The sequence below is a fragment of the Mastacembelus armatus genome, chromosome 12 (assembly GCF_900324485.2).
Source record: "Mastacembelus armatus chromosome 12, fMasArm1.2, whole genome shotgun sequence".
Classification (NCBI taxonomy): Eukaryota; Metazoa; Chordata; class Actinopteri; order Synbranchiformes; family Mastacembelidae; genus Mastacembelus; species Mastacembelus armatus.
In genome coordinates, this window is record NC_046644.1 from 11,217,351 (window position 1) to 11,245,126 (window position 27,776).

The 27,776-nt window shown below is 39.0% G+C and overlaps 4 protein-coding genes across 5 annotated transcripts in view; 3 read left to right on the plus strand and 1 right to left on the minus strand.

Moving 5' to 3' along the window:
* Positions 1 to 4,704, minus strand: part of rai14 (retinoic acid induced 14) — a 33,188-nt gene extending 28,484 nt beyond the window's left edge. Inside the window, exons 1-2 of one of the 2 annotated variants that reach the window (XM_026297467.1) lie at positions 4,134 to 4,704; positions 2,559 to 2,640 (exon numbers count right to left, since the gene is read on the minus strand). In XM_026297467.1, coding sequence (XP_026153252.1) covers positions 2,559 to 2,594 — 36 coding nt within the window. In that variant the 5' untranslated portion in view covers positions 2,595 to 2,640; positions 4,134 to 4,704. The remainder of the gene's footprint in view (positions 1 to 2,558; positions 2,641 to 4,133) is intronic. The other variant, XM_026297466.1, reaches the window with a different exon arrangement.
* Positions 4,705 to 6,691: 1,987 nt separating this feature from the next.
* scarb2c (scavenger receptor class B, member 2c) lies at positions 6,692 to 15,828 on the plus strand. The gene is made up of 12 exons (XM_026298119.1): positions 6,692 to 6,904; positions 8,204 to 8,361; positions 9,402 to 9,546; positions 9,703 to 9,894; positions 10,044 to 10,135; positions 11,244 to 11,363; positions 11,694 to 11,872; positions 12,069 to 12,187; positions 13,357 to 13,430; positions 13,912 to 13,963; positions 14,139 to 14,291; positions 14,456 to 15,828. The coding sequence occupies exons 1-12, from the start codon at positions 6,782 to 6,784 to the stop codon at positions 14,492 to 14,494; spliced, it is 1,446 nt and encodes a 481-aa protein (XP_026153904.1). The 5' UTR covers positions 6,692 to 6,781; the 3' UTR covers positions 14,495 to 15,828.
* Positions 15,829 to 16,019: 191 nt separating this feature from the next.
* On the plus strand, positions 16,020 to 17,719 carry LOC113124935 (liver-expressed antimicrobial peptide 2). Its single transcript, XM_026298120.1, has 3 exons — positions 16,020 to 16,750; positions 16,875 to 17,014; positions 17,334 to 17,719. Exons 1-3 carry the CDS (start codon positions 16,685 to 16,687, stop codon positions 17,365 to 17,367), a joined length of 240 nt encoding a protein of 79 aa, XP_026153905.1. The 5' UTR covers positions 16,020 to 16,684; the 3' UTR covers positions 17,368 to 17,719.
* Positions 17,720 to 21,786: 4,067 nt separating this feature from the next.
* On the plus strand, positions 21,787 to 27,660 carry LOC113124726 (iporin). Its single transcript, XM_026297800.1, has 9 exons — positions 21,787 to 23,136; positions 23,265 to 23,544; positions 23,689 to 24,654; positions 25,623 to 25,699; positions 25,846 to 26,020; positions 26,174 to 26,279; positions 26,406 to 26,452; positions 26,767 to 27,409; positions 27,549 to 27,660. Exons 1-9 carry the CDS (start codon positions 21,787 to 21,789, stop codon positions 27,658 to 27,660), a joined length of 3,756 nt encoding a protein of 1,251 aa, XP_026153585.1.
* Positions 27,661 to 27,776: the final 116 nt, after the last annotated feature.

A 27,776-nucleotide genomic window follows, 5' to 3' on the forward strand; every position in this document is an offset into this window, starting at 1 on the left:
CCTATTGTTGATATTTGTTTATATGCTGTGGACTTTCTAGCTTATGTACATTTAAATTATGGACAATCTATAAAACTGAGAACTACAATCAAAGATTTATAACAAGACAATACTGTCCAACACTGTAGTATTCCATATCCTGCCTGTATCATACCACAATAAAAACTTGTCCTAGTCTCGTCTCGGATACAATTTATACCATTTCTACCTTATTTAGGCCTCATGCTGGACAGATGTTTCGGTTAAGCACTGGTTGGCTGATGCATTTAGCCCACTCTCCTGGAGGAGGATGCTTGAAGTGAATCATTTAGTGAAGATTTGACACTAAAACACAAATTCCATTGCACAATACGTAGAAATGCCTTGACTTCATAAGAAAATATTTACAAAGGCATTAGGTTTCTGTTACTTTGTTAAACTGAAGGGCTGGTTTTTGGGGGGGAACATTCCTAAGTAATCTGTCACTGACACACTTAGCCTAAAATAGAACCAAGGAGATATTTTCTTTCTATTACAGTTGTTCAGGGTTTCTATAAAAAGCAATGGAATGACTATTGGGTTAGAGGATAAACATGCTGGCCTGTGAAACATTTTTTTGTATATCTTAATCATGACCATTAATTTTAATCAAAACAGTACTAGCACTGTTTAACCTAGGTTTCCTCAGCATGAACCTTTTCTTAAAGAAGGTATAACAGTACTAGATTTCACTCTAAGTAAAGTATATTTTGATAATGATAGAACTGATAGAATTTGATATCTAATATCAGAATATAAGTGGTTATTCACACTTTTCCAGAATGCAACAGGACAGGCTATATATATTTTTTTTTTTTTTTTTTTTTTTTTCTGCTGTAATGTAATGTGTCTCCTGTAACATTGACTTGGACATAAAGAGGGAGATGAGGCATGAAATACACAGAAATAAACATCATACATCATTTATACATACTAAAACAACTACTACAGCACAACATGTAAGCAGTTTCCCTTTTCAAACACTAACATAAGAAATGCACAGATATGAAAACAGGAATTTATTAACCTAAACACTATCAGACATCCAAGCGACCAGCATGTGACAATGTATGTGGGTGTGAGGTCTGCTAAGGCATGCATGACTGCAAATGGCTTCAGCCGTGTTTCTAAGCAACATTCACATCCACTGCTCTTCCCTTTCTTTCCTCATGCCGCCTACGACTGACTATTTTAGCGAGGGTCTGCAATTCATTCCAAAAGCCTTAATCTCAGACAATTTACAACTCTTACTGTAACAATACACGTTTTGAGTGGAAAACGCTGCATAGTAATACAGACATCCCCCATTTTATTCACTAGTAAGGAACTGTTGTGACCTTGCAGCCCAATCTGGCCTGAACATTTTCTAGAACAATGGATGCTATTGTACTCCCCCACAAGGCTGAATTTACAATTATTTACTAATATTAGGCTGTAGGCCCATGCAAATATGCAAGATGTTAAATATTAAATGATAAACAAGATAACAGCTACCTTTCTGATTGTCCACTGACTGTTCTTCAAGATGTTCTACTGCACAGATGAGTCTGTGGGTGATCTTCACTAACAGACATCCTGGTCTCTACACAATCTTTGCACTTGCAGTATGTTGTGCAGTATGTAGTTCTCCCACATTGGGATCATCACTCTCTCAGCTGAGCATGCCATTTAACCAGACCTTACCATCTGTCCCTACCACACACTCTTGATCTCATGGAAAATTTCTACATACACCAAGTGTTATTTAGTTACTGTTCTTCAATCGCCAACTTGTCTACTTGTGACACTCCCTTCTTCCCCTAAAACATATCCTATTCATCCCACAACCCTCCAGACTTTTCCTGTCTACCATTTCTCTGTGTCATTAAGGTCACCATGACAACACATGAGTCAGACGCTGTGAAGACGCCTCACTTCCTGTGAATTTAGAGTATCTTAGACTGTGACCAAAATGAATGACTGAACTAATATCAAGAAATTCCTCCCTAAAGAGTGATTCACTGTCAGCAGAATCAGGTCTTCATCTGGGGGCGATGCAGAGTCACACTATCCGAAAATATTTGTGGTCCTTGGAGGACTGTTCAACTAAATTCTTATCACCATCACCTTCCAAAGTGACTCAATATGAGAACTGTTTCTGTGTTATATCACTAACGCCCAAATTCCTAGTTTCCCAACCTCATAACCGTGTTTTTAGGTCTTAAAATTCTCATGCCATACAGAATTACAGCTGACAAGTTGTCATGTGAATGGCATGGCTTATCTTATCGTAGAGGAAGCTTTAAATTGATTATACAGACATTATCATTAAAATCAATTTGTTTACTTTTCAAAGCTATTTGCTTTTCTTAAACAGCAAAATACCAACAAGCTATGAGCTGCTACTGACTGCAAGGTTGAGACAATCTGTCATAAATCATCAGCAGCTGCTGAAGCCATACATACACAGACACTGACTCAGCCATGCCAACATACACATGCAGACACGTTTGCATGTACACACACTTTACATACTCATGAACACGTGTTACAGTACTTACATCAGTTTTTCTAAACTTGGCTTTAAGGCTCTTCATGTTCAGTCCAGTCCATGCAGTCACTCACTCAATCACTCAGTTAAAGCTGTGGAGCAAAAAAAAAACAAAAAACACATGTTTAACTTCAGCCTCAGTAGTGTCTGCTCACATTTCAAATGTGAATTAACATCTCTGAAAAGACTACCTGGCTTGTTAAGTAATTTGTGACACTATATCCACTTAAATAACAGTCTAAGAGAGATGTAAATGTGGATTACAGGAGCAAGGGTTTCAGGTGGCAATAATATGCAGCATTGGTAAATCAATGTTCTCCATAGAAAAAAAAAACTGAAATATGTTGTTTATTAAACATTTAAATAATCCTCTCCAAGTTAACAGTGGTTTTGGATATGGACTTAGCATAACACATGCAATTCTAATTTAAACCTGTTGCTGGAAATAGTATCCGGCTTTGTATTGTTTCCTATAGGGATGTTTTAAATCACCACAAACCCCTTGGGGATGTCTGGAGACTGTATTTTTGCACCTTTACTCCCTCAAGCAATTGCCAGTTTTTCAAGGCTGAAATTACTTTGTCAATGATTTACCCCCCAAAATATCCTGGTGAGCGTTCCAGCCAAAATTAGGCTACTTACATACTTACTTGATTATTATTGTTTCCAGGGTCCTCTGTGTCTCCTTGTATTTCAACCAAGAGCACCATGTAAGCAATTTGAGCATCTTTGCAAATATTACTGGCAGTTAGGTCGTAAGGAAATATTTTGTTGAACTCTTTGCATAACACAGCATAAGTTAGTTATTCAGATTTCAGTTTATTAGTGGGAAGACACTAAGGTATTAGAAAAGGCGTATAATACAGTCAGTGGGTGCATCAAGGACAGCTATGTCTGGGCTCCTCTGGCATTCAGGTCATTCAGATTAACATCTATTGGCCTACTACATTCATGAGGAAAATATAAATTTTTCTAAGACTACTGATGAAATTTACTAAGAAATATCAGTTTATCAAGGGCAAAGCTTTATGCATGGGAATCAAACCAAAATGAAGAAGTGGGAGCAGCGTGGGATCATCTCTGTAGTTTACAAAACCTAACTGAATTCATACCAAAATGAACAAGTGAAAGTGTGCTGTCCCAAATGCGACTGTAGGTGAACAAACTTTTCTATATCCGCCATCAAGCTTTCTATGAAACTCAACATACGCCAGATATCCTGCTCCAACAAAGAGTTTATGAAGTAGTTAGCTACCTGTAAACATACAGCTCCTGCAGCGAGCTAAACTGTGCACGGATTAATTCAACTAACAACAACCCTGAGTGTAACTGCAACTCCTGCAGCACACGAAAGTATCAAAGCGTGGCGTGCATCACTGTATACAAAACACTTGAATATCAGATTAACTGCTTTGTAACAAGCGCCGAGGGACTACAGGAGTTACTTGTTTAATTTACTCCCGGGACTCAAAAACAGTTAGTTAGTGTTTTTGTTTTTTTGGGGTTTTTTTCTTTGTAAAAATGTCTAGCCATCATTTCGAAGAAACAGCGGCTTACATGATATGAAATTACTGGACACACTCACCCTGTTGCGGAGTCGCAGGACGGCTGAACACATAAAAGAGAAGGACACACAGCCGCTTTTTTCTGCCAAGAAACAGAACAGCTACCTAACCGGAGAGAAAACAGCGAGTCGTTGTTGAGCTAAGTCGAGGAGAAGGGTTGGTAGAGGACAAGTAGACGGAGCTACAGTCCGGCTCCCATTAAAAGTTGAGCTGCTCTGACTCCTGCCTCAACGGCCGCTGCCCGGCTTAGGAAAGTGACGTCACTATGCCAGCGCTCTCGTGACCGCGGGAAGGGAGCCCTCTTCTGTCCTGCACCGGGCCCATTGACGGCCCCGCCACCAACACGCCCCCGACAGAATCACTTACAATACCTTCTCACTATTTAACACTTATGTTAAATCCCCACAGTGCATGCTAGACCTGAGTGTCCGATTCCCATGACCCCTTAAACACGTCTCTTTTCATGCAGCATGGTCAGGTTATTTCCTTTACAGCACCTCCTTTGTTGGTAATTCTTGAGAAAACCTCTATTGAACACGTAGTATTTTTTTTCCCCAAACGTCACAAGAGAAGTTCGATATAGTTGAGTTTTTTGCTTGTTTTCCAATCAGTCTTTTAGGGATGAGGGAGGAAGAGTGTTAAAAACATGCTGTGCAGTGCATGTTTTTCTCCAAGTAATAAATCTAAAACCTGTGTGAAACGTTTAACAAGAACCCACATGCTTTGTCAAGCTAAAACATGAGTCGATGATTTTGTACTTGTATGTAATAAAGTAGCCACAGACTGTATAAGAGAGTGTAAAATTGCATAAAGGCAACCTGAAACATTTCCGTAATCCCATAAAGTTAATGGACTTCCCAGAAAAATATTTTCTAAAAAGTGAGAAAAAACTAGTGCCATAGGGTTGATGTGCTAACTCTTTGTCCCTAAATTGGGTCAAGTGATAAAAAGCTGAATCCTATTTCCCACAACACATCTCAGCCTTGCCAAAGCTCCTCCACAGCCACAGAAGAAACAGACTCTACCTTTAATAATGTGTTCCTTGGTCCTCATTTATAAAATCAGTGTGTATCTTCTCTGAAGTTGAGAAATAGGCAACAAGTTATGTTACGGGCCTTGTGTCGCAACAGCACTGCAATGAACCTTGTTTAATGCAGGCAAGAACATGTCTGAATCATAAAGTTGTAATGTTGATACATTTCGTAAGATGAGATAATGCGACCAAGACTGGTCTCTGAGTCATAAACTAAAACTAGTCATTAAAATATCCTCATTTTTGATTTGTAGCCTGAGTCTTTTGAATACATTTGCTACTTTTAACTCAGTTCAGTATGTCATTTATATGGTGGCCTGCTCCAAGATCTTAAAATATTTTCTTAATGAACAGTGACAGTATCTTTGAAATTATGTAATTTTGGAATTTCTGTTTACATATCAGGGAAAAGAAAACAAAGAGAAAAGGAGACAGGCCCAGAGGCACAGCTGAGTGTTCATAAGTGAGTCTGTTTTGCTAAGGTGTGGCACCTTTTATATTAAATTTTGAGTAAGCATGTATCATGATAACAGTTTGTAGGGCAACAATTAATGCGGGCAGTAGTATAAATATCAAGACAGCGACATCTAGTGGCATATTGATTTACTACATTGTTCTGAAATATGAATAATGTGATTGACAAAAAGTATAGTTTAAGATATTTACACAATAAAACATATGAAGTGAAGGTGAAAAATGATGAGACATTATATACGTTTGGATAAGTATTGGGTATGTTCTTACTGACACATATTGAGAATGAATGCATAGTCTGCACACACTTTATTATTTAGTAGTCTATAATATAAATGACTACACAAAAATATTTCAGCCAATTTTAACTGAAAAAATGATATTTCTGGCCAATTATTTATTAAAGGCAATCAAGTGCTAGTCTATCACTGAAACCAAAGCAAAAATAATACTCTGTCTGGGATAATTTAGTTAAACAGTCGCTGTGAGCCATTATGCAAGACATGTAGACAAGACAGGAAAGACAGGTAAACTTGGGGCCCTGAGACAGCTCTAAATCTAGTCCTAACATTTGCAGCCTACACAAAAATTCAGGACTAGCTCTTCACATTTCTGACATTACTTCACATTGAAACCAAGACAGAAATAAAATTTCCTGTTCAAAGCACAATCTGAGCTTTGATATGGTTATGTAAACATTCAAGCAGTTGATTTAGTGCTGGCACTTGATATAATGTAATGTAATTTTAGCAGAATATGTCTACCAGCGTCTTTGCCTTTTTTTGTCGTCCTGCAAACGTTGTTTACTGTCATGTGATCAAAACAAAGAGTGTTCATCTTCAAGATAGACACTTGCCAAGCGTTGTGGCTTCAACAAGCAGCTAATGTGAAAAATGTTTTTCTGTTTATCACTTATTGGACGTTAGGTCACTATCAGATTTCAACATATTTTATTTATAGGACTTAGACGGGCTATTTTTAGCACATCGCTGTATTTTACGGGTCACTGCTTTATGATGGCGAGGAAAACGGAAGTGGGGATAGCGAAGTATTTCATTCCGGATGTGGGAGTCTTTGCTCTGTGGAGCAAGTTACTGGGCCATCAAAACAAATACAGCACGCACATAAAGCTGTCCTGAGAGAAAACTAGGTGTTGTCATCATGCCACTGAAATCCTGTTGTGTTTATACCACTGGAGCTTGTTCTGTACTGCTCCTGATCGTGGGTATCGCTTTGGCCCTGTCTAACGTGTTTCATCACGTTGTAGAGTCCACGGCTGAAAAGGTAAAATGAAACATACCTCACAGAGGCCGACGTTTTATGACTAGCTTTTATTAGGCTACTAGTTTAGCTAGTTAGCTAATGGGAGATGTTTTGGTGATAGCTAAGGTTAGCTTGTCTATTAATTGTGCGTTGACAAAGACACGTTTGTTTCCATTTCGTGTAAAATGCAACCGAACAGCTCTGCAGTTTATCAAGCTTATATGTGTCCATGAAATGAATCACATTTAGGAATTAACTCCTTATCGATCGCTTCTCATTAATCATTAAGTAATATGGCAGCTATGCTTTCAATTGTCAAATGTGTCAGGACGCTAACGTAGCCTACTTTTACAAAGACGTGAAGTGTTTGTTAATGTGAATTATTTGTCAATGTTAGTTGTATTTTAGAGTTTACTAACGTTATATTTTCATTCATTTTTTTGTTAAAGTTAGATATATACACTTCGGGGTATATTAAAGTTGTTTTTTATTTAGTATTTGTTTTAAGCAAAAATTAAATTACAAAAATTATAATAAAACCTACATATATTTTTGTTGAAAGACTAAATCTAAAACGCATTAATCACAATTGGGATTGAGGTACTTAATTGTAATTATGTATTTTTATTCATTTTTTATTTGCAAAATTATATATAAGAAATATAATATTTTATTTAGGCAGCCATTTTACAGTGGAATAAGAACCAAAGGTTATATTTTCTTCAGTTTACCAAGTATACCAAACCAAACCAAACCAAACTGCTGTTATGATTATTTTAATTGTTGACAGACCTCCTGTCTTCATATACATTCATGCATTAGTAGGCACAGCATTGCCCATCCAATATTGTGGCCACGGGCAGTGGCTCATGCTGGATCTAAGTATATATTTATGGTTGTTATTGAGAAATACATAGATGAACATTCATATCTACCTACACCTGAACAGTCGTCTGTTTAAAAAGAAAAACAATTTAAAATCCTTATTCATAGTTTCTAAAAGCAATCTAGGTGGGTGTAAAGTAAAGGACATTTCACTATATTTTGTGTGTCACTATGCAGCATTCACATGATTAACTCTGTACACTCTTTTACATATTCAAATCAGTATCAGCTGGATATTTCCCATTTGTGGCATCCTTCCCATGACCTATTTTAATCTGAAAGAAATGGCCTATTGTGACACTTTGCCCATATATTTTCACCACTTGCAACATACAGCTTAGTCAGCTTAGTCAGTGGAAGTTAGTCTGTCTTTGGTCACACATTTCTCAACTGTGCAGGGCAAGTAGCTAACTCCTTTCCCTTTGTTCCCCTTAGGAAGTAGTTTTGAAGAATGGAACAGAGGCATTTGAGGCCTGGGAGAATCCACCAGCACCTATATACATGCAGTTTTACTTCTTCAATTTGACAAATCCTGAAGAAGTGCTGTATGGGGAGAGACCTGCTGTGGTGGAGATTGGACCATATACATACAGGTGAAAGAGGAACAGGAGAAATACTCATCCTTTTTTTCCATGTATGCCCTAAACTGTTAACAAAATTAAGAAAGAAGCCACATTGTAAAGTTAGTAAAACATTTTGAAGTTGAAAAGCCATTTTCATATGGCGCCAAAAAATTAATGGTTCGATTAACTGAAACATAAAGATAAAGAAAGGGAACCAAAAATACACAGGCCAGTGTTGCACATAAAAGCAGAACATGCCCAAGCAACTCCACATGCAGTGTTTTGGTACAAGCAAGGAGTGTAAACCTACAAAACTGACATTCACTTCCATCCATCCATCCATCCATTATCTATACCCACTAATTCCTTAACCAGGGTCCCAGGGATCTCCTGGAGCCTATCCCAGCTCTCTTTGGGTGAAAAGCAGGGGTACACCCTGGACACCTATCCAGTCACCAGTCCATCACAGGGCCACATAGAGACAAACAACCTCACACACTCACACTCACTCCTATGGGCAATTTAGAGTCACCAATCAACCTGACATACATGTTTTTGGACTGTGGGAGGAAACCGGAGTACCTGGAGAAAACCCACACAAACTCCACACAGAAAGGCCATAACTTAAATATTGCCTTAAGAAATGACAGTGATATTTTTTAGACGTTGATGCAGAGGGTTATTGTTATGGCCTTGTCTCTGGCTAGCTTGAGGTATCCTGTTTGCCTCCCCACCCTCAGCCCTGACAGACACAGTAGCACAGTAGTTTGTCTTATCTGGAAATAAGAAATGCAGCAATGAGATATTTATATATTATATGTATTTATATACTTTCATTTCCTGATTTTAAAAAAAAAGCTGTTCATAGCATCAAATCAGCATTATTGTGCCTTACAGTAACCCTGTTTCATTTACTCAAACAGTCCAATACTAGCACATTCCTATAGTTTATATTTTCCTGTAAACCCAGAATTGATGGGTTTCTTCTTTTCAATACAGATGTTCATAATAATTTAAGTTTTCTCTCTGCAACCTCAGTCTGCTTTAACCCACTTGGTGTTTTTCTCTAGGGAGTATCGGCCTATGGAGCAAGTGGACTTCAGTGATAATGGCACAAAAGTAACAGCTGTCAACACTAAAACCTACATATTCCAGCGTAACATGTCATTTGGTCCAGAGAGTGACCTCATCAGGACAGTCAACATCCCTGCTATTGTGAGCTATTCGTCAAATCCTAGCACTGTTTGATTGAGTCACATTATTTTCTAGGTTTATCTGTTATTTCCGTCTGTTTTTTATGTAACATATATGATTTTGAGCTTAACAATTTAGAGCTTAAACTATAACCCTTTTCTTCCTCTCTCCTGGTAGACAGTGATGGAGATATTCAAGGACCATTCTTTCATTGCCAATTTGATATCTTCCTACATGAGGGGCACAAGGGAAGGCCTGTTCACCACCCGCACAGTGGGAGAGCTGCTGTGGGGATATGAAGATGGCCTGCTCAAAGCTATAAAAGCTCTCCAACCTGAGATAGATGATGTCTTTGGACTTTTCTCTAAGGTCTCATTTAAGCATTTAAATGCACAGTTTTATATGCTGTTCAGACTGGAATTATTATAGTGATAAAATGATTTTAAAAAAACTATGTGAGATAATTGGCCTTTTTGTGTGAGAGATGACTGTTTTAACTATTCTGGTCATTCTTACAGAATAATGCTTCCAATGATGGCGAATATGTTTTCTTCACTGGTCAGCAAAACTACAAGGACTTTGCTAGAGTGGATACATGGAACAGTAAAAGGTATTTTTTTTTTCAACTCATTTCTGTTATAAAATGATAGAAATATCTCTTGTTCTGTAAATCCAAATAATGAGAATTGTGCAATGTAAATGGGCAGACAAGTGATTCAGATATGATATGACACTGTCCCTTTTAGGTGAACAAGTTGGACAGAGCAATTCATTCAATGTTTTGGGTGCAACAGACAATAAGCAAAGCCACTCCTAGACCTTGTTTGTGTTCAGAGCTAAGCCAACCAGTATTAATCCTCCTTTTGGTTCTCCTCTGCAGGCTTTCTTTTGTGTATCCTGTTTTTAAAGCCTAATAATATCAAGACTTCTCTTTTGTGTCTAAGTAAGACGTGATGATGGTAGCCATTTAACATGGCACTTTAGAAAAATGACATGATGAAACACCACTCTCATACAGTATCTGTCAATTAACTGTAAAATCATAGCAAGGAGATAGTTAACTCAGCTTACCTCAAATATACAGTGGTTGATTTATTCCTTTAAAGGTGCAACATGTAAATTCGAAGGTTTTAGCAGCATCTAGAGGTCAGATTGCAGAATGCAACCACCTGAGCATCACTCACACCCCACATCCTGTTTCCAGGTATGAGGGAGGGTACGGTGGCCATCACATTTGAAACAAAACATGATTCCCTGTCTAGAGCCAGTGTTTGGTTTGTCCCTTCTGGGCTACTGTAGAAACATGGCAGCACAACATGGTTGCATCTGTGAAAGGAGACCTGCATTCTTATGTAGTCTCATACTGAGATTAAGAAAATGAAATGGTTGGTAATTTCTGGTGATCACACACTAATGACCACATATTTATGAATACTGGTACTATATTTCATCTCTGATAATTGAGCACTCAAATGTGTAACTAAACACACAATATTACAGCTCTACACCTGTTATTTTAGATTTGATGTACAAACATTTTTAGTTCACAGTAAACTCATACAATGTAAAACATCTTTCTTACCAAAAAAATTAGCAATCCTTCAATAAAGTTTAATGCTTGTCTTTACTGAAACCTCTGTTTTTTTGTTAATGCCTAAATACCAAACAGATGTAAACAAGCATACTGATAATATTGTTTTCCCTCTGTGCGCATGCAGCTTGCTGGATTTCTGGACATCTGACGAGTGCAATATGATTAATGGAACCAATGGAGCATCTTTTCATCCAGTCATCACTAAGAATGAGACGTTGTACATGTTCTCCACTGACCTGTGCAGGTGAGTTATTTATTTATTTTTTTGTTCTCTATTGAAAACTACTCACCATTAAATGGTCACAGATCCACAGCTTTACAGTGATTCATTTGAAAGTGATTTAACATGACTGTGTTTTCTTGCTTCCTCTTTTGCTGGTCATTATTCATCTGCTCACTTGCTTCACTAGAATGGTTGCCCCTCAGTTATTCAAAGACTGTCTCTTTAAGCCTTACTCTTTGGATTGGATTATGGATGACAATTAAGCCTAGCTGGTTGGTGTTAGCCTCTTGAATGAGGTCAGAATTGGTCTGTGCTTACAAATATTAACCAGCGTCTGACTCTGTTCCCAAGGTCTCTGTACGCTGAGTATGAGCAGGATGTAACTGTGAAGGGCATCCCTGGGTATCGCTTCGTTATTCCCAGCAAGGTGTTTGCCAATAAGACTGTGAACCCAGACAATGCGGGCTTCTGTGTCCCTACTGGAAACTGTCTGGGCTCTGGGGTGCTGAATGTCAGTACATGTAAACAAGGTAGGAAGCACATTAAGCAACTGCTTTATGGAAAAAACAGAACGGTGTATCATCATGTCACATAGGCATGAGTTTTGCAGAAATGTGTCATGGGTGAAATACAGTCTTGAGTCTTCATCAGTACTACAGTTTTTCTGAACTGACTGATAAGTACTTTCCAAAATGTTATTCTGACAGTTTTTTTGTGTATGTTTAGGAGCTCCTATCATTATGTCTTCACCACACTTCTACCAGGCAGATGAGAAATTTGTTCAGGATGTGTCTGGCATGAGGCCTAAGAAGGAGCAACATGAGACTAGCATTGACATCAATCCGGTAGGAATTATTACTTAAATCCCTATTGATGTAAGTTGTTCTTACCTTATACACATTTTCTTTAACTAATAGACTCATTTTGTCAGTTTGTCTTTTAATGAATAAAAAAGTTGTTTTGGAAAACGTTATAATATAGCACAAAGGCAGCAGTGTTCCTTTTTGCCAGCAGATGGCAAACTATCTCAGTTTTGCAACTGGTTATCAACATTAAATAGTGGGTAATGATTAAAGCAGGGGTACTTGGTACGGAGCTGTCACCACAGATAAGCTCTAACAGCTTTTATTGTATGTAATAATAACTTAGTGAGCCTGTGATAAATAAATGTGTTCACCTCTGTGGACTTAGTGGGATTTGATCCAGGAGAGGTAAGGCTTTATTTGAAGAACACCTCTCACAGTATATAAACTGTTCTAGCGAATTTGTTAACAGATAACCCCCCTAAGTAAAAAAATAATTCTGTAGTGATAATCTGATAAGAATTTTATTTATAATTTGTAAAAATGGGAGGTAACAAATTGCTCATAATGCAACTTAGATTTAGTTTCTCCTGTTCTAAACATGACACTACATTGACTGTAGCATTGAAGCAGATTGACCATAAAGACATAAATGTTTGTGCAATGATATAAATGAGATCAGGGCTAATAATAGTAGTCTTTTATTAGATTATCTTTCTTTGGCTGCCATGCTCACTTTCTATGAAGATTTTATTAATCTTCTACTGTATTTAGCACCTAAAATTTTCATTTCAGTTTATTTTTAGAGGTCTGCACTGATAACTTTAATGTCATATCTGTTGGAGTAAATTTAACCTTGATTGAATGAATCACTGGATTGAGAGTCATGAATATTAAAGATGGTAAAATATTTCAGGGAAGGGATACTATAGAATATTTAAAAGGACAGATTATCTATTTTTCTAAGTTAGCCTGCTGCTGTAGCACAGTTCCATTGCATGATAATTAATGTACAGTACTGCAGTAATTCATGTACCGTAGTGTCTGTTTACTCTCCTTGCTATACTGTAATCTTCTACTGTAAGCATAACTGTGCCACTGCATTAGATTAGTGAGACTGATTAAAGTTCTTTGGTTTATGTTGGGTTGTGATGCCTTATACAATTTCATGGGCAGAGCAAACAACAACGAAGTTTAATTCTGCTTTGCAGCTCACAGGAATCATTCTGCAAGCAGAAAAGCGGCTCCAGGTCAACGTCTATGTCGAGAAAATTCCCACCTTCAGGTAACCTGCTGAATGCTTTCATCACTGTCTAGGTTACAGCCAAGTAGCAGAGTTACTGCTCCTTTTTTATAAACAACCGCAGCTGCACTGACTTTAAATGCACCATAATTGCTGTAGGTGTGGGTAGATTTACCATTACAGGCAATTGTAAAGTAGTAAAGTGATTATGCCACCATCATCACGATGAGTGGACTTTTGGACAGACTTGTTATTCATGTAAACGGCATCTGAAGGAACAAACAGCCACAATCTTTAGTCCAGGTCTGACAGATGTGCAGTGCATTTTGAAAAACTATACTGTATTTATATCAAATGATGTACACTACACTAAGAGGTTTATTTGTTAGAGGACATAACTGCTCTGAATGTCTTTTTGATGTTTAGTCACAGGCGAATGTTCAAATTGGTAAAAAGAAAACTATCATGACAGTAGGTCAAACACTGTGAATAATTTTATTTTATTTTATTTATTTTTTTTCAGTCAAACAGGAAACATCAGGACAGTCATCTTTCCTGTGGTTTACATAAATGAGGTAAAAAAAAAAACATACATATGGCAGGATTGTCTCATAAACCTTCATTAGCAAGAAAAAAAACTGAATGTCAAAATGTGAACTATAAAAACTGAGTTCTTACTGTAGAAATTATAGTCCGTTATAATTCAAAGCAGTGTTTTTCATGTTACGTTTTCTCGTACCTCCCTGTCAGAGTGTTGTCATTGACGACGCCTCAGTCACGAAGCTGCGGGCAATTGTCATCAAGCAGAATGTCGTGGTGAACGTTCCGTTCATGCTGATTGGCCTAGCCATCATTTTGGGAGCAGTCTTCATGTTCCTGATATGGCGGCAAAAGGTCCCTGATGTAAGTTTGTGAGGCTATTAAAGCTGTTTTCATAATCAATATATCTGTATTATCTCTAAACATGTGTAAATAAATAGCAGATATTTTTATGTATACATGTCTGTTAATAGATACATTTTCAGCAATAACTTTAAAGTAATGTGTGTTTCTGTTTTATTTTTTAGAGCACTGCTGCTGAACGACAGCCCCTGCTCTCATCATAGCACTAAACAGAAGGCGAGTCTCGTGTTTGCAGTGTAACTCAACATTTCACAAGTTCAATGGCTGTGCAATTTTTATCCTAATTTTTTTTTAACAGTTTCTAATGAGTTATAGTTCTCTTATCTGATTCTTTTTTTTAATCTGATGGTTTTAGGAAACATAGTGAAGCAGACCTTGTCCTCTGCTGTTTATTCCTGGTCTTTCTTTCAAGTCCATCATAATAATTATGCATTTTAAAAAAACCAGCCATACACTGAGTATAGTATATCTGTTAAATCTAAATGCAGGATCTGAGATTTAGACAAACTAAGAATAATCTAACTCTCCTAACACATCTAAGTGGATTGTTTGATTATTTGGAGAGGCAGTTCAGAACTAATCCAAGAAAAGTCATGCAAGTGTGCACGGCAACAGAAAGTGGAAGAGGAATGTACTATAGTAACATTTTGTATTGTCTAGGTATAAAGCAAAGTAGATAGTCAAACACTGCAGAATGTTTTATTCTTATTGTGACTATTTCATTTGATGTTGATGCTTTCTGATTAGAGTTATCTCAGTCTTTTGAGGTGTCTGGAGTTTTAACTTTATAGTGAACAAGATCAGCTTTGTTTTACAACCATGCATCCTTTGTAGCTTCCAGTGGAAACACACCTAAGTAATACGTTGAAGTAGTATAACGTGGAATACCAGTATTACTTCAGACATTGCAGAGTAAAACAAGCAAGGAAAGTTTGTTTTTGTTTTTTTTTTTGCCAGGTGTGGATGTCTGGTCACAAGGAACATTTTATTTTCCCTAATTTTGCTGTTTTGGCATGTGATCTTTGCTGATATTATGCTAAACTAAGTGTATGAGCAGCCTCAATGCTAGTGACACTACTCGTAAATATTCTCAAATGTTTTTTTTTTTTTTGTTGTTTTTTTTTTCATTTTAACCATAGTCTATGATTATATGCTTGAAGTTTGCACTTCTGAACAGAATTTTATCACATTGTTGTGACGTGTTGAAAAAGTCTTCATAAGGTTATTCATTTTTGGATTATTTGGTCCCACGCAGGAAAAAAAACACAATGATTTTCTGTCCAGCACTGCTAAACCATCACACTATATTATAAGGTTTTTGTCATTTCATTAACCACCATTTCACTGACAGTTGAAAACATTTTATTAATGCTTTTGTGGAATTTGTTTTATATGCAGCAGATAATGTTTACACTTTTACTCCTTTAAAGTAAAATCAATAAATCACATATAATCACTATTTACATACTCTTAATAGGCCACATCTTGCACATTGTCTTGTCATTATACATCAATAAATTTGGTGTGGTTCATGTTCTCTGATGGTACGTTCATATTTCCTGCATTTGAAGTTCTGATGTTGGTTTGACTAACTCATTTGCAGATGTTGGAAATGATTGTCTGAATTTCTCTCGTCAAATTTACACTTACACACACCCACAGTTATTGATCTCAATGGAAAAATCATCTAATAAAACTGATAGGTGTACAGTGTACAGTATTATTCTAATTCTAAGTGCTCTTCTGTCATTTGAAAACCTGGTGCCTATGTTACCCACAATGCAACTAAATCTACAACTAGGAGGGAATATATACCATCCAATACACCATCTGTTAAGAACAAAAGATGGTATTTTGGAGATGTTTCTGTGTCCATTTCTTCAGTGCTTGTTATTTTTCCAGACCTTGTCAGGATCCATACTAGCAATGGGGGTCAGAACGTGGACCCGGTTCATTCTGTGTGGACTTATCATATTCTCCTTGTGTTTATAGGAGTTTCTTTTCAACCCAGACGGAAATAGATGGATAGATGGTAACACTTCTATCGTCCAGGACATTTTACGGTTTCACTTAGACACCTCCGACGTGGAATTGTACTCAATTATCAGGTTAAAGTATAGTTTGGCTCCCTACAGATAAACTTGAACGTAGTTAATGCTATAAAATTGATCTAATGATAAGTACCCCTATGCAAAGAGGCTCACATCACTGGCTTCAACAGCTCCTCTAACAAGCCTCAGCCTTAGTCATTAAAGAAGTAGCTAATTATTCTTTGACATCTGTCAGAGGGTAACTCCTCCCCAACCCAATTAAAACCTCTAATACACCTGGAATGGGACAACACACCTGTTGTGCCACAGAACATCATCTGTCTTGAACCAGATCTACAAACAATGAGGACTCTCCAGGAAAAAATCATTATCCTTTCTGTTTTTCTGTCTCTGATCTTTGCCATTCAGGTAAGTTAATAGGCCCTTATGATTCTGTAAAGATTACAGCTGTAGTTTTTCAATTTCTGTCAAATCACAGCATATTATTAAAGTCGGCACAAGCCGTTAAAGGATCTTCTCTTTGCCTGTACAGGTCAGATCCCTGCCTCTGGCTGAAGACTGGAATGGACTAATCCAGCGAACCAAACGATCACTTTTGTGGCGTTGGAACAGCATGAAGGCGGTTGGTGCCAGCTGCAGGGATCACTCAGAGTGCGGCACAAAATACTGCAGGTACAGTGAAGCTTGACAGACATTTGACACATATATGAAACTCAAACATTCACAACAGAAGATTGCGTGATTAATTTATTACTTGAGGGGCTTTTAACATTAAATACCCTTAAATCTATATCCAGTGTTTTGTCACCCCAAATAACCTTCTGTGATAATAAATATACATAATGTTTATCTTTGTAGTTTTCACATACTGTATGTAATAATATCTCTCTACTATGTTCATATAGTGTGTCTACTGTGTGTCATTTTTGCATCGTGGGGACAAGGTCAGATAGTAATGACACTATAATAAAGTTGCGCCTTATCTTTCCAGGAAAAATATTTGTTCCTTTTGGACCTCCACCTAAAGAAGAGATGCACGAACATGACTCCATCAGGTTGATTACAAAATCAACCATATCATATCATATCATATCTGCCATATGGACCTAAACAACCAAAATTAATCCTGTATGAAATCATTGCCTTGTTACTCTGGCCAGAACAGAAGACATGCAAGACATAGCAGACTCCCTGCACTCAGTTAAAGTAGTCTGATATGGTATTGTACTGCAATTAAAGGTATAAATGCTGCCTTCTTATAACCAGTCAAATATCTCCATCTACAGTGATTTTTACCTTTTAATTTATTTAAACATCTGGCAGGTTGTATAAATCAAAATGTATTTTTTAATTGGAAAATACAAATATTCATGCCAAGTTTTGCGAGGTGCTCTGAGTTTATTGGCTCATGTCAATATGTATTTATATGTACATAGTGTAAGTATATTTTACATTTTTTAGAGGTTGTATTGCCCAAATTCTGTTTGTCTTTCAATGTAAAACAAGATCAAAACCAATTTAAAAATTCCTCACAGTCCAGTCTAAACATTCAACAGTGTATTTATAGCTTTTGGATACTTCAAACTGGGTTTTTTTTAGGAGTTTATAAATTTCAGGCATTCTGTTTTTATTCATGATATTTAAGTCCTCAGTGATCATGAGAAAAGCCATGTCTCACAGCTTTTGCATGTTTTTGTATCATTTCTGTATTTCTGCTTTTCCAACCAAAGCGTTCCAAAAATGTTAAAATTCAAATAAATATGGGTAAATATTTCATACCTGTGTGACTTATGACATGAAACTGGCCATAGTCACTTTAACCTTTAAAATGAGTAGCATGGATGGAAATTGTGAGGATATTTTTGATCATGTTAAAATATCAAATTCTTAGTGTGTGGTTTGGAGGCAACAACTGACAACTGATGTTTTGATGATGTGAGCTGGTCGGTAAAAAGGTGACTGACCTCTGATGTCTGTCCACTGCAATAATAACGTCTGTGGCTTAGTCCCTTACTGAACCAGTTTAACACTATGGTGGTTTATGGTGAGGCTTACTCTTTCTGTTGTCTGGTTAGTGAGAATCGCTTTATTGATTCCCACATAAGAGAACAGCATTAATGTGGACTGTGGTTTTAGAAGTGAATATACCTGGGAGCATTCACATGACACATATTGGACAACCAGCTGAAACCTCACTGCTCATTGTCACCAGCGGAGGGCGACTTTAACCAGGATTAATGAGATGAATATGGAACCAGACATCAGTGATGTGACCACTGTGCTGTGTACTACTGACTGTTGTACTTTATGAACTAATTATCGCTGCAGCATTTACAGATCAGAAATTGTTTGGTTCAGATTTGCACATTGTGTCTCCATTGTTTAGGCATTTTCACTAATACACTAATTACTTGTTAGTGTGAAGAATTTATTAATTTATTACATATTTATTAGTCATAAATATTTGTTTTTATTTATTGAATTGTGAATATTAAATGATGCTCACATTAAAAAAAAGTCACATCATAAGCAAGAATGCGATCATAATCTTACAGTACTATAATTATCATAAGCTTTTTTCTTTCTTAGAATACATTTTAAAATATGAATTATAATTCAGTATGTCGTAAACCGTATATATAACCAGGGTAGAAGTAATATATTTATTTTTAATCATTCCTTAAAAAATATATTCTGTATGTATTTATAGGCTTTAACTCTTTTCCTACCAGGTGACCTGGCAGGGGCTTCTCTTTTTTTATTGGCTGAAGCCGCTGTGACGTAATATCTCAGGCAGCCTGAGCGGTCCTGAAGCGGCTCAGTCTGTCCGGACCTGATTGTCGGACCGGGTTCATATCACCCTTTATGATAGTTCAAAATTTTATTCTCAAATAGCAGGTATCAGTGCGCTAAGTGTTTGATTTCTAATGATTTTTTTGTGTCGAGCTCTCGCATTTATTTAACAATGTTTGGCTGCGTGATTTGGGACCTAAATCAAAGTCACCTGAAAGGAGCGGACACATATCTTCTTTGACCGCGGCTGTTTTCAAGTAGGTGTTAATGTGTAGAGCATTTAGGAGATGTGGTGGAGATGCTGCAGATGACTGAGCGCTTGTTTTTTATCTGGTTGTGTTCCCTTAAAATCTATTATTCAGGTCTATCTTGATATTTTGTCTTGGTTTACTTAGGGGTTTTTGTCCATTTGTGCCTGCATGAAAATTAGTGTGTTTGTATGTGTGTGTATGTGTGTGTGGTTTTGCTATATCCCATTTATGGCTCCTTTGGTTTACACAGTATTACACAATATCGTTCCACTTTGAATATATTTCATTTATAAATCCCAACAGCACAAACATACAGTCATTCTTTACCTGTCTGTTCAGGTGTGCCATGTTTACCTGAGTTATCTTACTGTACCTGTCCTTTTTTTTACTAAACTTTTTCTCAGGTCATAAATATTGACCAGTATGAGCTGTAAAGATGTCTGAGACATCATTGATAACAAGCAACAGCGTGATGCCAGTCAGTCTCCAAGTACATCAACAGCAGGAGCTCAATCCCATTCCTCATGTGAGATGGCTGACTTGACCTGACAGACTTTTCCAGTGAAATATTTCAGTTAATCACAGTCATCTCAGCAGCACTAAGGCGCAGGAGTCCTGTCATCTCTGCAGTGAAATTGTTAGCCCACTGCAGACAACTAGTCAGTCACACTGACCTACTTTCCTCTGGTACTGAAGAACTTTTGAAAATTAGCAGGCACAGGATAAATCAAGATTCAGCATATTACTTTAGAATAAGTGAATGGTGAGCTAAAATAACTTCCCAGCTTCTATGAAAACACCAGGACTGCCTGTATAGTTGTGCATCTTTATAAATAAGGATCATTGTCGTTGCGTTTGGCAGATGGTTTAATCTAATGTCACTTACATGTTTCCTTATGACTAAGATCCCAGTCACTCTAGCTATACATGAACTACAGACATAAAAAAAATGACCCCTTACTGTGAACGTATGAAATTAAATGTTATATAATGGTCTGTTCATGTTAGGCTCAGAATATCTTAAACAGTTTTTTAATAATCTCCACACCTGGTTTAAGCAAGATGAAGAGAAGACAGTGCATATGGTTCCAAGTATTTAGGTTAGTAGCAATGTTCCAACAATCAGAGCCTCATAAATTGATATTGTTCAACTTGCTCAGTAGTTTATAAAACATTCTCACATAGAGTAAACCTCTCCCTCATAAACCTTCTTTCTACAGATTTAACTTGGATGCAACAGAAAATTAGAATTTTCCTCCTGGTTGTTTTTCTGTAAACACTGTACCATAATCAGAGATTAGCTCAGGCTATTAGGGATGGTATTTATGACTAGAGGCTACTATAAAGGTTATTGCTGGTCCATGAGCATGTTAGTGTTTACTCTTTGTTTTTGTTGCAATGATACTGTTTATTGCAGAGATGTGATGATAAAGACAATTATCTTTTCATCAGTGTCTGCAACAGATGTCGCTGACATTGTTTGTACATTATGCCCAGAGTTACATGCCCACTGGAGCTGCAACGCTGTCGTATGCAGATTTCAGTAAATTGTGTTGGGTTGTTTCACGGTAACATTTACTATTAGTGGTAGTGTAAATGGACATTTTATTCCTTATTCACTTTGGTTCCTTCTTCTCTATGATTAATATCAGTGCTCACCAGTATCTAAATATTTCACGTAGCGTCTTTGCAGAAGCTTTGTAGTTTCTTTTTTACTTGGTAATAATCGTCATGGTTATACTTTTTTCTTGAAAGTATAGTGTGATGTCCATACAATCAGGAGCGATGCGTGTGACCATGGGTTAACTAAACTCACGTGAAAATGTATTTACTCTTAGCAGTGCCAGCGGAGCATCTCTGCAGTGCAGCTGCCCTAGTTACAGAGCAGCTGAGTAACTGAAAGAGACTGCGGTTGGACACCAGGCAGAGAGAGGAGGAGTTTGTTAATGGTTGAATTATGGAGAATTGGCTGTGCTGAGGGCCAGAAGCAGACAACACAGTAGGAGTTTGGCTGGAAGACGAGTGGTGTGACATGGGGGACCAGACTCTGACAGCAATAACCTGCAGCTGTGCTTTATGTTTTATCTTTTTCTCTTTTAATGGGATGCTTTTACTCCAGAATTAAAGATAACTTTTTTTACTAACCACTAAAATCTGGTAGTGGGTCCCTGAGGCAATGAGCCGTCGTAGCTCTATAGCTAGAAAAGCTGCTGGACCATTTTGACACCTCAAAGGCAAGGTTTTCTTATTAATCTGTGTATGTGATGAGACCTGAATTACAAAGATATCCTCATTAGCACCATGTTAAAATCAGTCATCGCACTAATTCTGACCTACTCTTTCAGAACTTCATTTTAGGATCATGGAGACAGTTTCCATGGGCCAGGCACATCTAACAGTATGATTGAAGCATCCAGTCTCTCAGGGGACACCTTGATAGCGTGCCACTTCCCTGTCGTTCAGCTTCCCACATGGCAACTTCCTGTCCAGGCCTTGTGCAGCTCAGCCAAGAGGCCTGGCCGTTTGTGTCCAGTAGGCCTGACCCGAGCCGTGTCCCTTCCAGAGCAAGACTCGCTCAGTCGAGAGCATGCCTTCACTGGCGGCAGAAGACAGTTTTTCAGTAGCTACAGTAGTCTCAATGAGGACCGAGCAGAAGAGGAGGGGGCCAGCGACAGCAGTGGGAGATGCGACTCCACCTCGTCACCAGAGGAGACAAGCTCCCATCTGAAGAAGGAAACCTCTGGAGTGAGAGGCAATCTGCGGTCACACAACTCATTCCTTCCTAACACACAGCTAGATGAGGATGACGAAGATGAAGATAGTGACGGAGATAATCTGCACAGATATCATGAGGATTCATCTTTTGTATTGCATGGAAATTCCAGTTGGTCATTAAGTAATGGTACCAGAAATTTTACACTGTCCCATGGGGACATGGACCGTGAGTGGGGAAACCAAATGACCATGTTGCTCAGTGAGAGTGACCAAGAGTGGCTCTCTAACCAGGATAACCAGCTGGACTCACTGCACACTGACTGCCAGTGCTTTCATGTGAACAGATCCGGCATTACAGTGATGGCTTGTGGAGAGCAGGACTCAGACAGACTGAAGGATAACATGTCCTGCTGCATCCACAGCCAACACAAATGTTCCCCAGAGCCACTGTCCAACAGTCACGCAGAGAATGTCAGTGACTCCTCCTGTAACAGCTCTGATGGCGTGCTGGTTAACTTCTGCACTATCTACAACAAAAGCAATAACCCTGCCACACCTCTTGACCTCAGCAGTCCAGCAGTTCCTCCCTCTCAGTCATCAGAGGGATCTGTGTTTCTCAACCTCCAACCTTTTCCCCACACTCTGACCGAGGACCTCCAACATGACAACATGGCAGTTTCCACTCTACCAAAAGAGGAGGCTGACATGGCTCCTGCTTCTTCTCCCTGGTCTCCTCAGGGCCTTGACTCTAACCGCAATCTTTACTCGCTGGAGCCGCTTCCCCCGGGTCTCTCCTCCTCTCTGGAGATGTCCGACCTTACTGCCTGTCTCCAAAGCCAGGCCCCACTCACCATGGGGACCAACCAAAAGTACTACAAGCTTGTGACTTGTGACCTCTCCTCCCAGTCACCCAGCCCAGCCTGGTCCAGTCTGACCAGCTGTCCAGAGGGTCAGAGCAGGAGCAGCCCCTTCCCTCCCCCTGAGCACCTCTTCATTCATCATAAGAAAGAAGGAGAACACAAAGAGGTCAAGAAGGTAATGTAGAAACAAAATAACTCTTCTCTTAGAAGAATTTGACTTTAAAACATGAAGTCTGCATATTTTTTTGTTTCTTCTGTTTATTGAAGACCTCTTTTTACCACTTTTTCTTGTGTCACCATCAGGAGAAAAATGATCAGCAGACAGAAAGCAGCTTCTGCTCACAACAGTGCAACACTAGGTTTGACTGCTCCCAGTATCAGTCCTATGATTACCAGGTTGCCACCACCTCCGCTGACAAACCCTTCTGCAGGAAGAAACATACAGACAGCATCCAGAACCTCTTGCTGTGTCCCAGCCAGTGTAGCCCACATAGCAGTAAAAGCCAAGACACAAGGACTGCATCCACACAGCCATCTGTGACCCTGGAACAGGAGCAGAGCGATACCAACTCTACTGAGGAGGGTAAGCCAAAGGTGGAGAGGTTTTTCTTTTTAATGTTGCGAAGGTACAACACAAGAAAAAAATGGAACAGTTTTTGTTTAGTGTAAAGTGAATCTAACATCAATTCTGTCTTTTCTTCCTATATAATCCTTTCTCTCTTCCTAGGTGCATGTTCATTGGAAAATTCAACCGTGCGCTACAGTAAAGCCCAGAGGCCAACTTCACTGCCCATTCAGCCCTTCATTCTAATTCCCACAGGCAAAGCCCAGTCCCAGGCTCAGGAACTTAGCTGTCTGCTGGAGCAATATGTAAATCAAAAGAGCAGTAAGTGTCATAGCTCCCAACCAGGCTTCAAGTTTAAGGGCAAGAGGAGTCAGTGCTTTTTTCATCTTGAGCCATCACCAAGGGGCAGCCAATGCCCCATTTTTCTGGAAGCTCCTTCGAGCTCTGATACCTGTTCCACCTGCACTCCGAGCCCTGAGTGCTTCAGCCGCAGACACACATGGAGCCAGTCCAGCAGAAGCCAAGGTTGCCAAACTCCATGTACATCAAAAAGCAGTCTGGAACCATTTCACACCAGCCCAAAGCATGGACTGGTTCAAGACAAAACTTTTTTAAATCTGATCTCATCCACAAATCAATCCAACCTTGTTAAAATTCCTACTTACCATGACCTTATTAACCTCACCCCTGAGCAGAGTTATGCCAAAACAGAGCCCAAAAGTCCCCATCAATCCCAGACCTACACATCCTACCATCCAATATTCTCTCATTCACCACCCACTTTACCTGTAACCACTGACACCCATCACCCAAATGCCTCATTACAACCAGAAAATAAGTCCTCACTATACCAAGCTGCACCTGCAGCTGAATCTGGCTTTTTTCATGCTAGTTTTACAGCTGCCCTCTCCTCAGCAGCTCCTCTCTCCTCTTTGAGTTCTCTCCTGTCCCTGGCTGCTTCTGGGCTGCATCCACAGAAAATGCAGGACTCTACTGGGCTCAGTGGGAAGCAGAGCCAGAGTCAGCACAGTGAATCTCTGATCCTGAGTGACAGGCCGCCCACAGAGTTCTGCCTCTCGCCCGATACATTGTATGAATCGATGTCTATCAGCCATCTTCAGAGGAGAGGTAAGGTCCAGTGATTCGTTTACTACATCTGTTTGTATAAAACACAGTGTGTGACACATGCTGGAATCTGAATGGAGGAAAAAGTGACTCAGTAAACAGGAATGACTGGATTCCTCCTTCATTGGACTGGTCTGTGATGAGGAGCCTTTGAGAGCAGCAATAAAAACTGTGCTGCAGCAGTGCCTTCAATACCCTGAAGGGGCTTCCTCTCAAACATGACCTATTTTTAACTCTCCCTGCGCAGGATTGGCTGAGCCTTTTCCTCTGTAGCCTAGTAGTTTGTGTGTGTGTCTGACTGCAAGCTTCAACAGAAGGGAAAGGATGTGATGATATACCTTTAATGTACTTAATCATTTGGTTTCAGTGGTACTGTACCATGTGGGGTGTTTGTGGCAAATGTAATTATATAAATATGAACCTTTTGCAATGGATAATCAAAGATGGAGACATTTGGAGCAGACGTGAAGAGCCAGTGTGGTGCGGCACTGCAGGCAGCATCAACATGCATAAAGAATTTACTGTGACATTTTGGAGAGGGTTGAGATAAGGAAATAGAGACAGGGAGAAAAGCAAAGTCAGTGGGGATGACAGCTGAAATGGAAATCTGACTTTTATCTTTCATCTCATTCAAATTTGCATTTCCACAATATGATAATGAATCCTGAAAGCATTCTCTCACATTCCTATGCATTGACCCAGTTAGGTGAAAATTTAGGGAAGTGATTTTCATGTATTATGGAACCTTTCAGGTCTTGCTTATTTAAAACAAGTAAAAACAAAAACCTGCTGGTCCTGTAACATAATTTCAGCCTGTTTCCAAAATGGATAAACTAGTGTTAAGAATGTTGTAGAAATTATATTGCTGCATTAATAGTTATCAAAGGAAAATAAGACTTTCAGCTCTCTGTAACACACAACGATGACACAAGATGGAGGTTTTTGATCATGTTTAATTATGTTGTTTCTAGGTTTGCTGAGGTCTGTGAGCAGGGCAGTGGATTTGATCATGGCTCATTTTGGCAGCAGCAGAGACCCTGAAGAAAAGGTATGAATTAGAAAAGCTAAACACCTTAAGCAATGTGTCACAGTGGAGAGGTACCAGGCTGATATTACTTACATTCTCTGTTCTGGGTCAGATAACTTGTGTCAGCAGAAATTATTACAGTATTATATTTATTCCTTTTGGCACAGGTACGTCTGGGTAACAGTTCTTGGAGTCCCACAATCGGTGGTCTGGTCCTGGAACATTTGTGCCCAACTATCCAGAATATTTTAGAGGACGGTCTTAGGGATCACAAACTGGATCTTATCGTTGGGCAGCGGCGTAACCACTCCTGGAGCGTGGTGGAAGTCTCTACTAGGATGGGTATAAGTAACTATAGCGTTACTTAGTGACTGTGAGTCTCTCTGGATCAATTTGTCAAACAAATTGATTGGTTTTGGCTTGGTGTAAAGGTGGAGCAGCATTGTTTGTTTCAGAGTCCTTGTTGAACTCTTGCTTTGTCTAACACTGGTACAGGTCCATCCACCAGGGTCCTCCACAGCCTGGTTTCCAAAATAAGACAGTGTCCGCAGCTCACTAGCCACTGCATGAGACTGAGAGCCTTCATTATGGGTTTGCTCAAGTAAGTACTAAAAAGACCTTAGATAATACCAGCGATTATTTAAAATAATAATAAAAAAAAAAGCAGCAAATGATATTACTGCTCAGAAACACATTTACTGTTTGTTGGTTGTTTATTTTTGTTTAGCTTGAGAGCTTTGGAATTCTGGCTCAGTCACCTCCACAGCCAAAAAGGTGAGTTCACTGTCAATTTGCTGTACTTCTTTGCCACACTAGCAGTATGGCTCTTGGGATGGCACTGTAGGCTGTTTTTCAGGCTGTCATAACAACTACATTGATAATACTAACTCTTTTTGAATAGGTTTATCTCCAGAAAGTCCATTTGGCACATATATCAATCTAATTTTTAATTTATCCAATGCAATTAGTCTAGTACTGTGCCTTGGTTTATGTTATTGATGTTTGGTGTCAGAAAAATGAGTTTGTGTTAGTCTGACAAAAAAGCATCAAATTGTGTATCTTTAGATCTTGTGTGTTCACACCCACAGATGTGGTTACAACTTATTACCATTCTTGGGGCTTCCTGTCCATGTCACTGGGTCGGTGTCAGCCCTTGTTTCAGGAGCTGTTGCTTTTGCTGCAGCCGCTCTCTGTGCTGCCCTTTAATCTCAACTTACTCCTGGAGCCCAGACTGTTACGCCCTGAGCAGCAGGGTATTTCTCCACCTCTACCATGCTCATCCCTCCTAGTGACCAGCTGGCCACAACTGCAAGCCGAAGGAAATACGGTCAGCAGCAAGAGTGGTCAGCAAACTAAGATTTCGCACCAGACAGGTCTGTATCATGACGAGTCACTCAGTCCTCTGAATTCAAGTCACATCAAACAGCAATGTGGGGGCATGCAGCCCACCAGGAGTCCACTGTTAGCTCCTATCCACCTTACGGCAGGTATGCCTGAAGGGGAGGACTGTAGCCACAATTATGCAAATACTTGGTCTCATATTAGTATGGACAGCAGGCAAGAGGAGAAGAGCAGAGAGAAAGAAAATGAGACCTCAAATGAGTCAACTTATGTCCAGGCAAAGAAGCCTTGTCAGGGTGGTCTGCGCTGGGCCAAACTGTTCGGAGCAGCTGCTAATGTCACCAGAGCAGAGACAGTTTCTCAGAGTCACGCTGGAGCACAAACCAGAAGGTAAGAACCAGCTGTGAGCAATGAGAAAAAGTAAAGAGTTTGATTTTCATAGTACTTCAATCTGCTTTGGGCTGCTTTTTATTACTTTTTTTTTTTGATTGACAAAAGAGTGACACTAACTCTTTGTTATTGCTTTCAGGCGACCATCAGAGTGGCTTCATTTGGACAGATCCCAGCTTGGATTGTTGGCTCAGTCCATCAGGTCAATGAAGCTAGCAGGAGGTCAGACTGACAAAAACAGTGACTACTGAATGACTACTACTGTGGAGAACAGAGTAGAAGCTACTTACTATAATAACACAAAGTCTTAACTGCATGAGAATACATACAGAATCTGGTCAGAAAACACATGAAATGATCAATAACA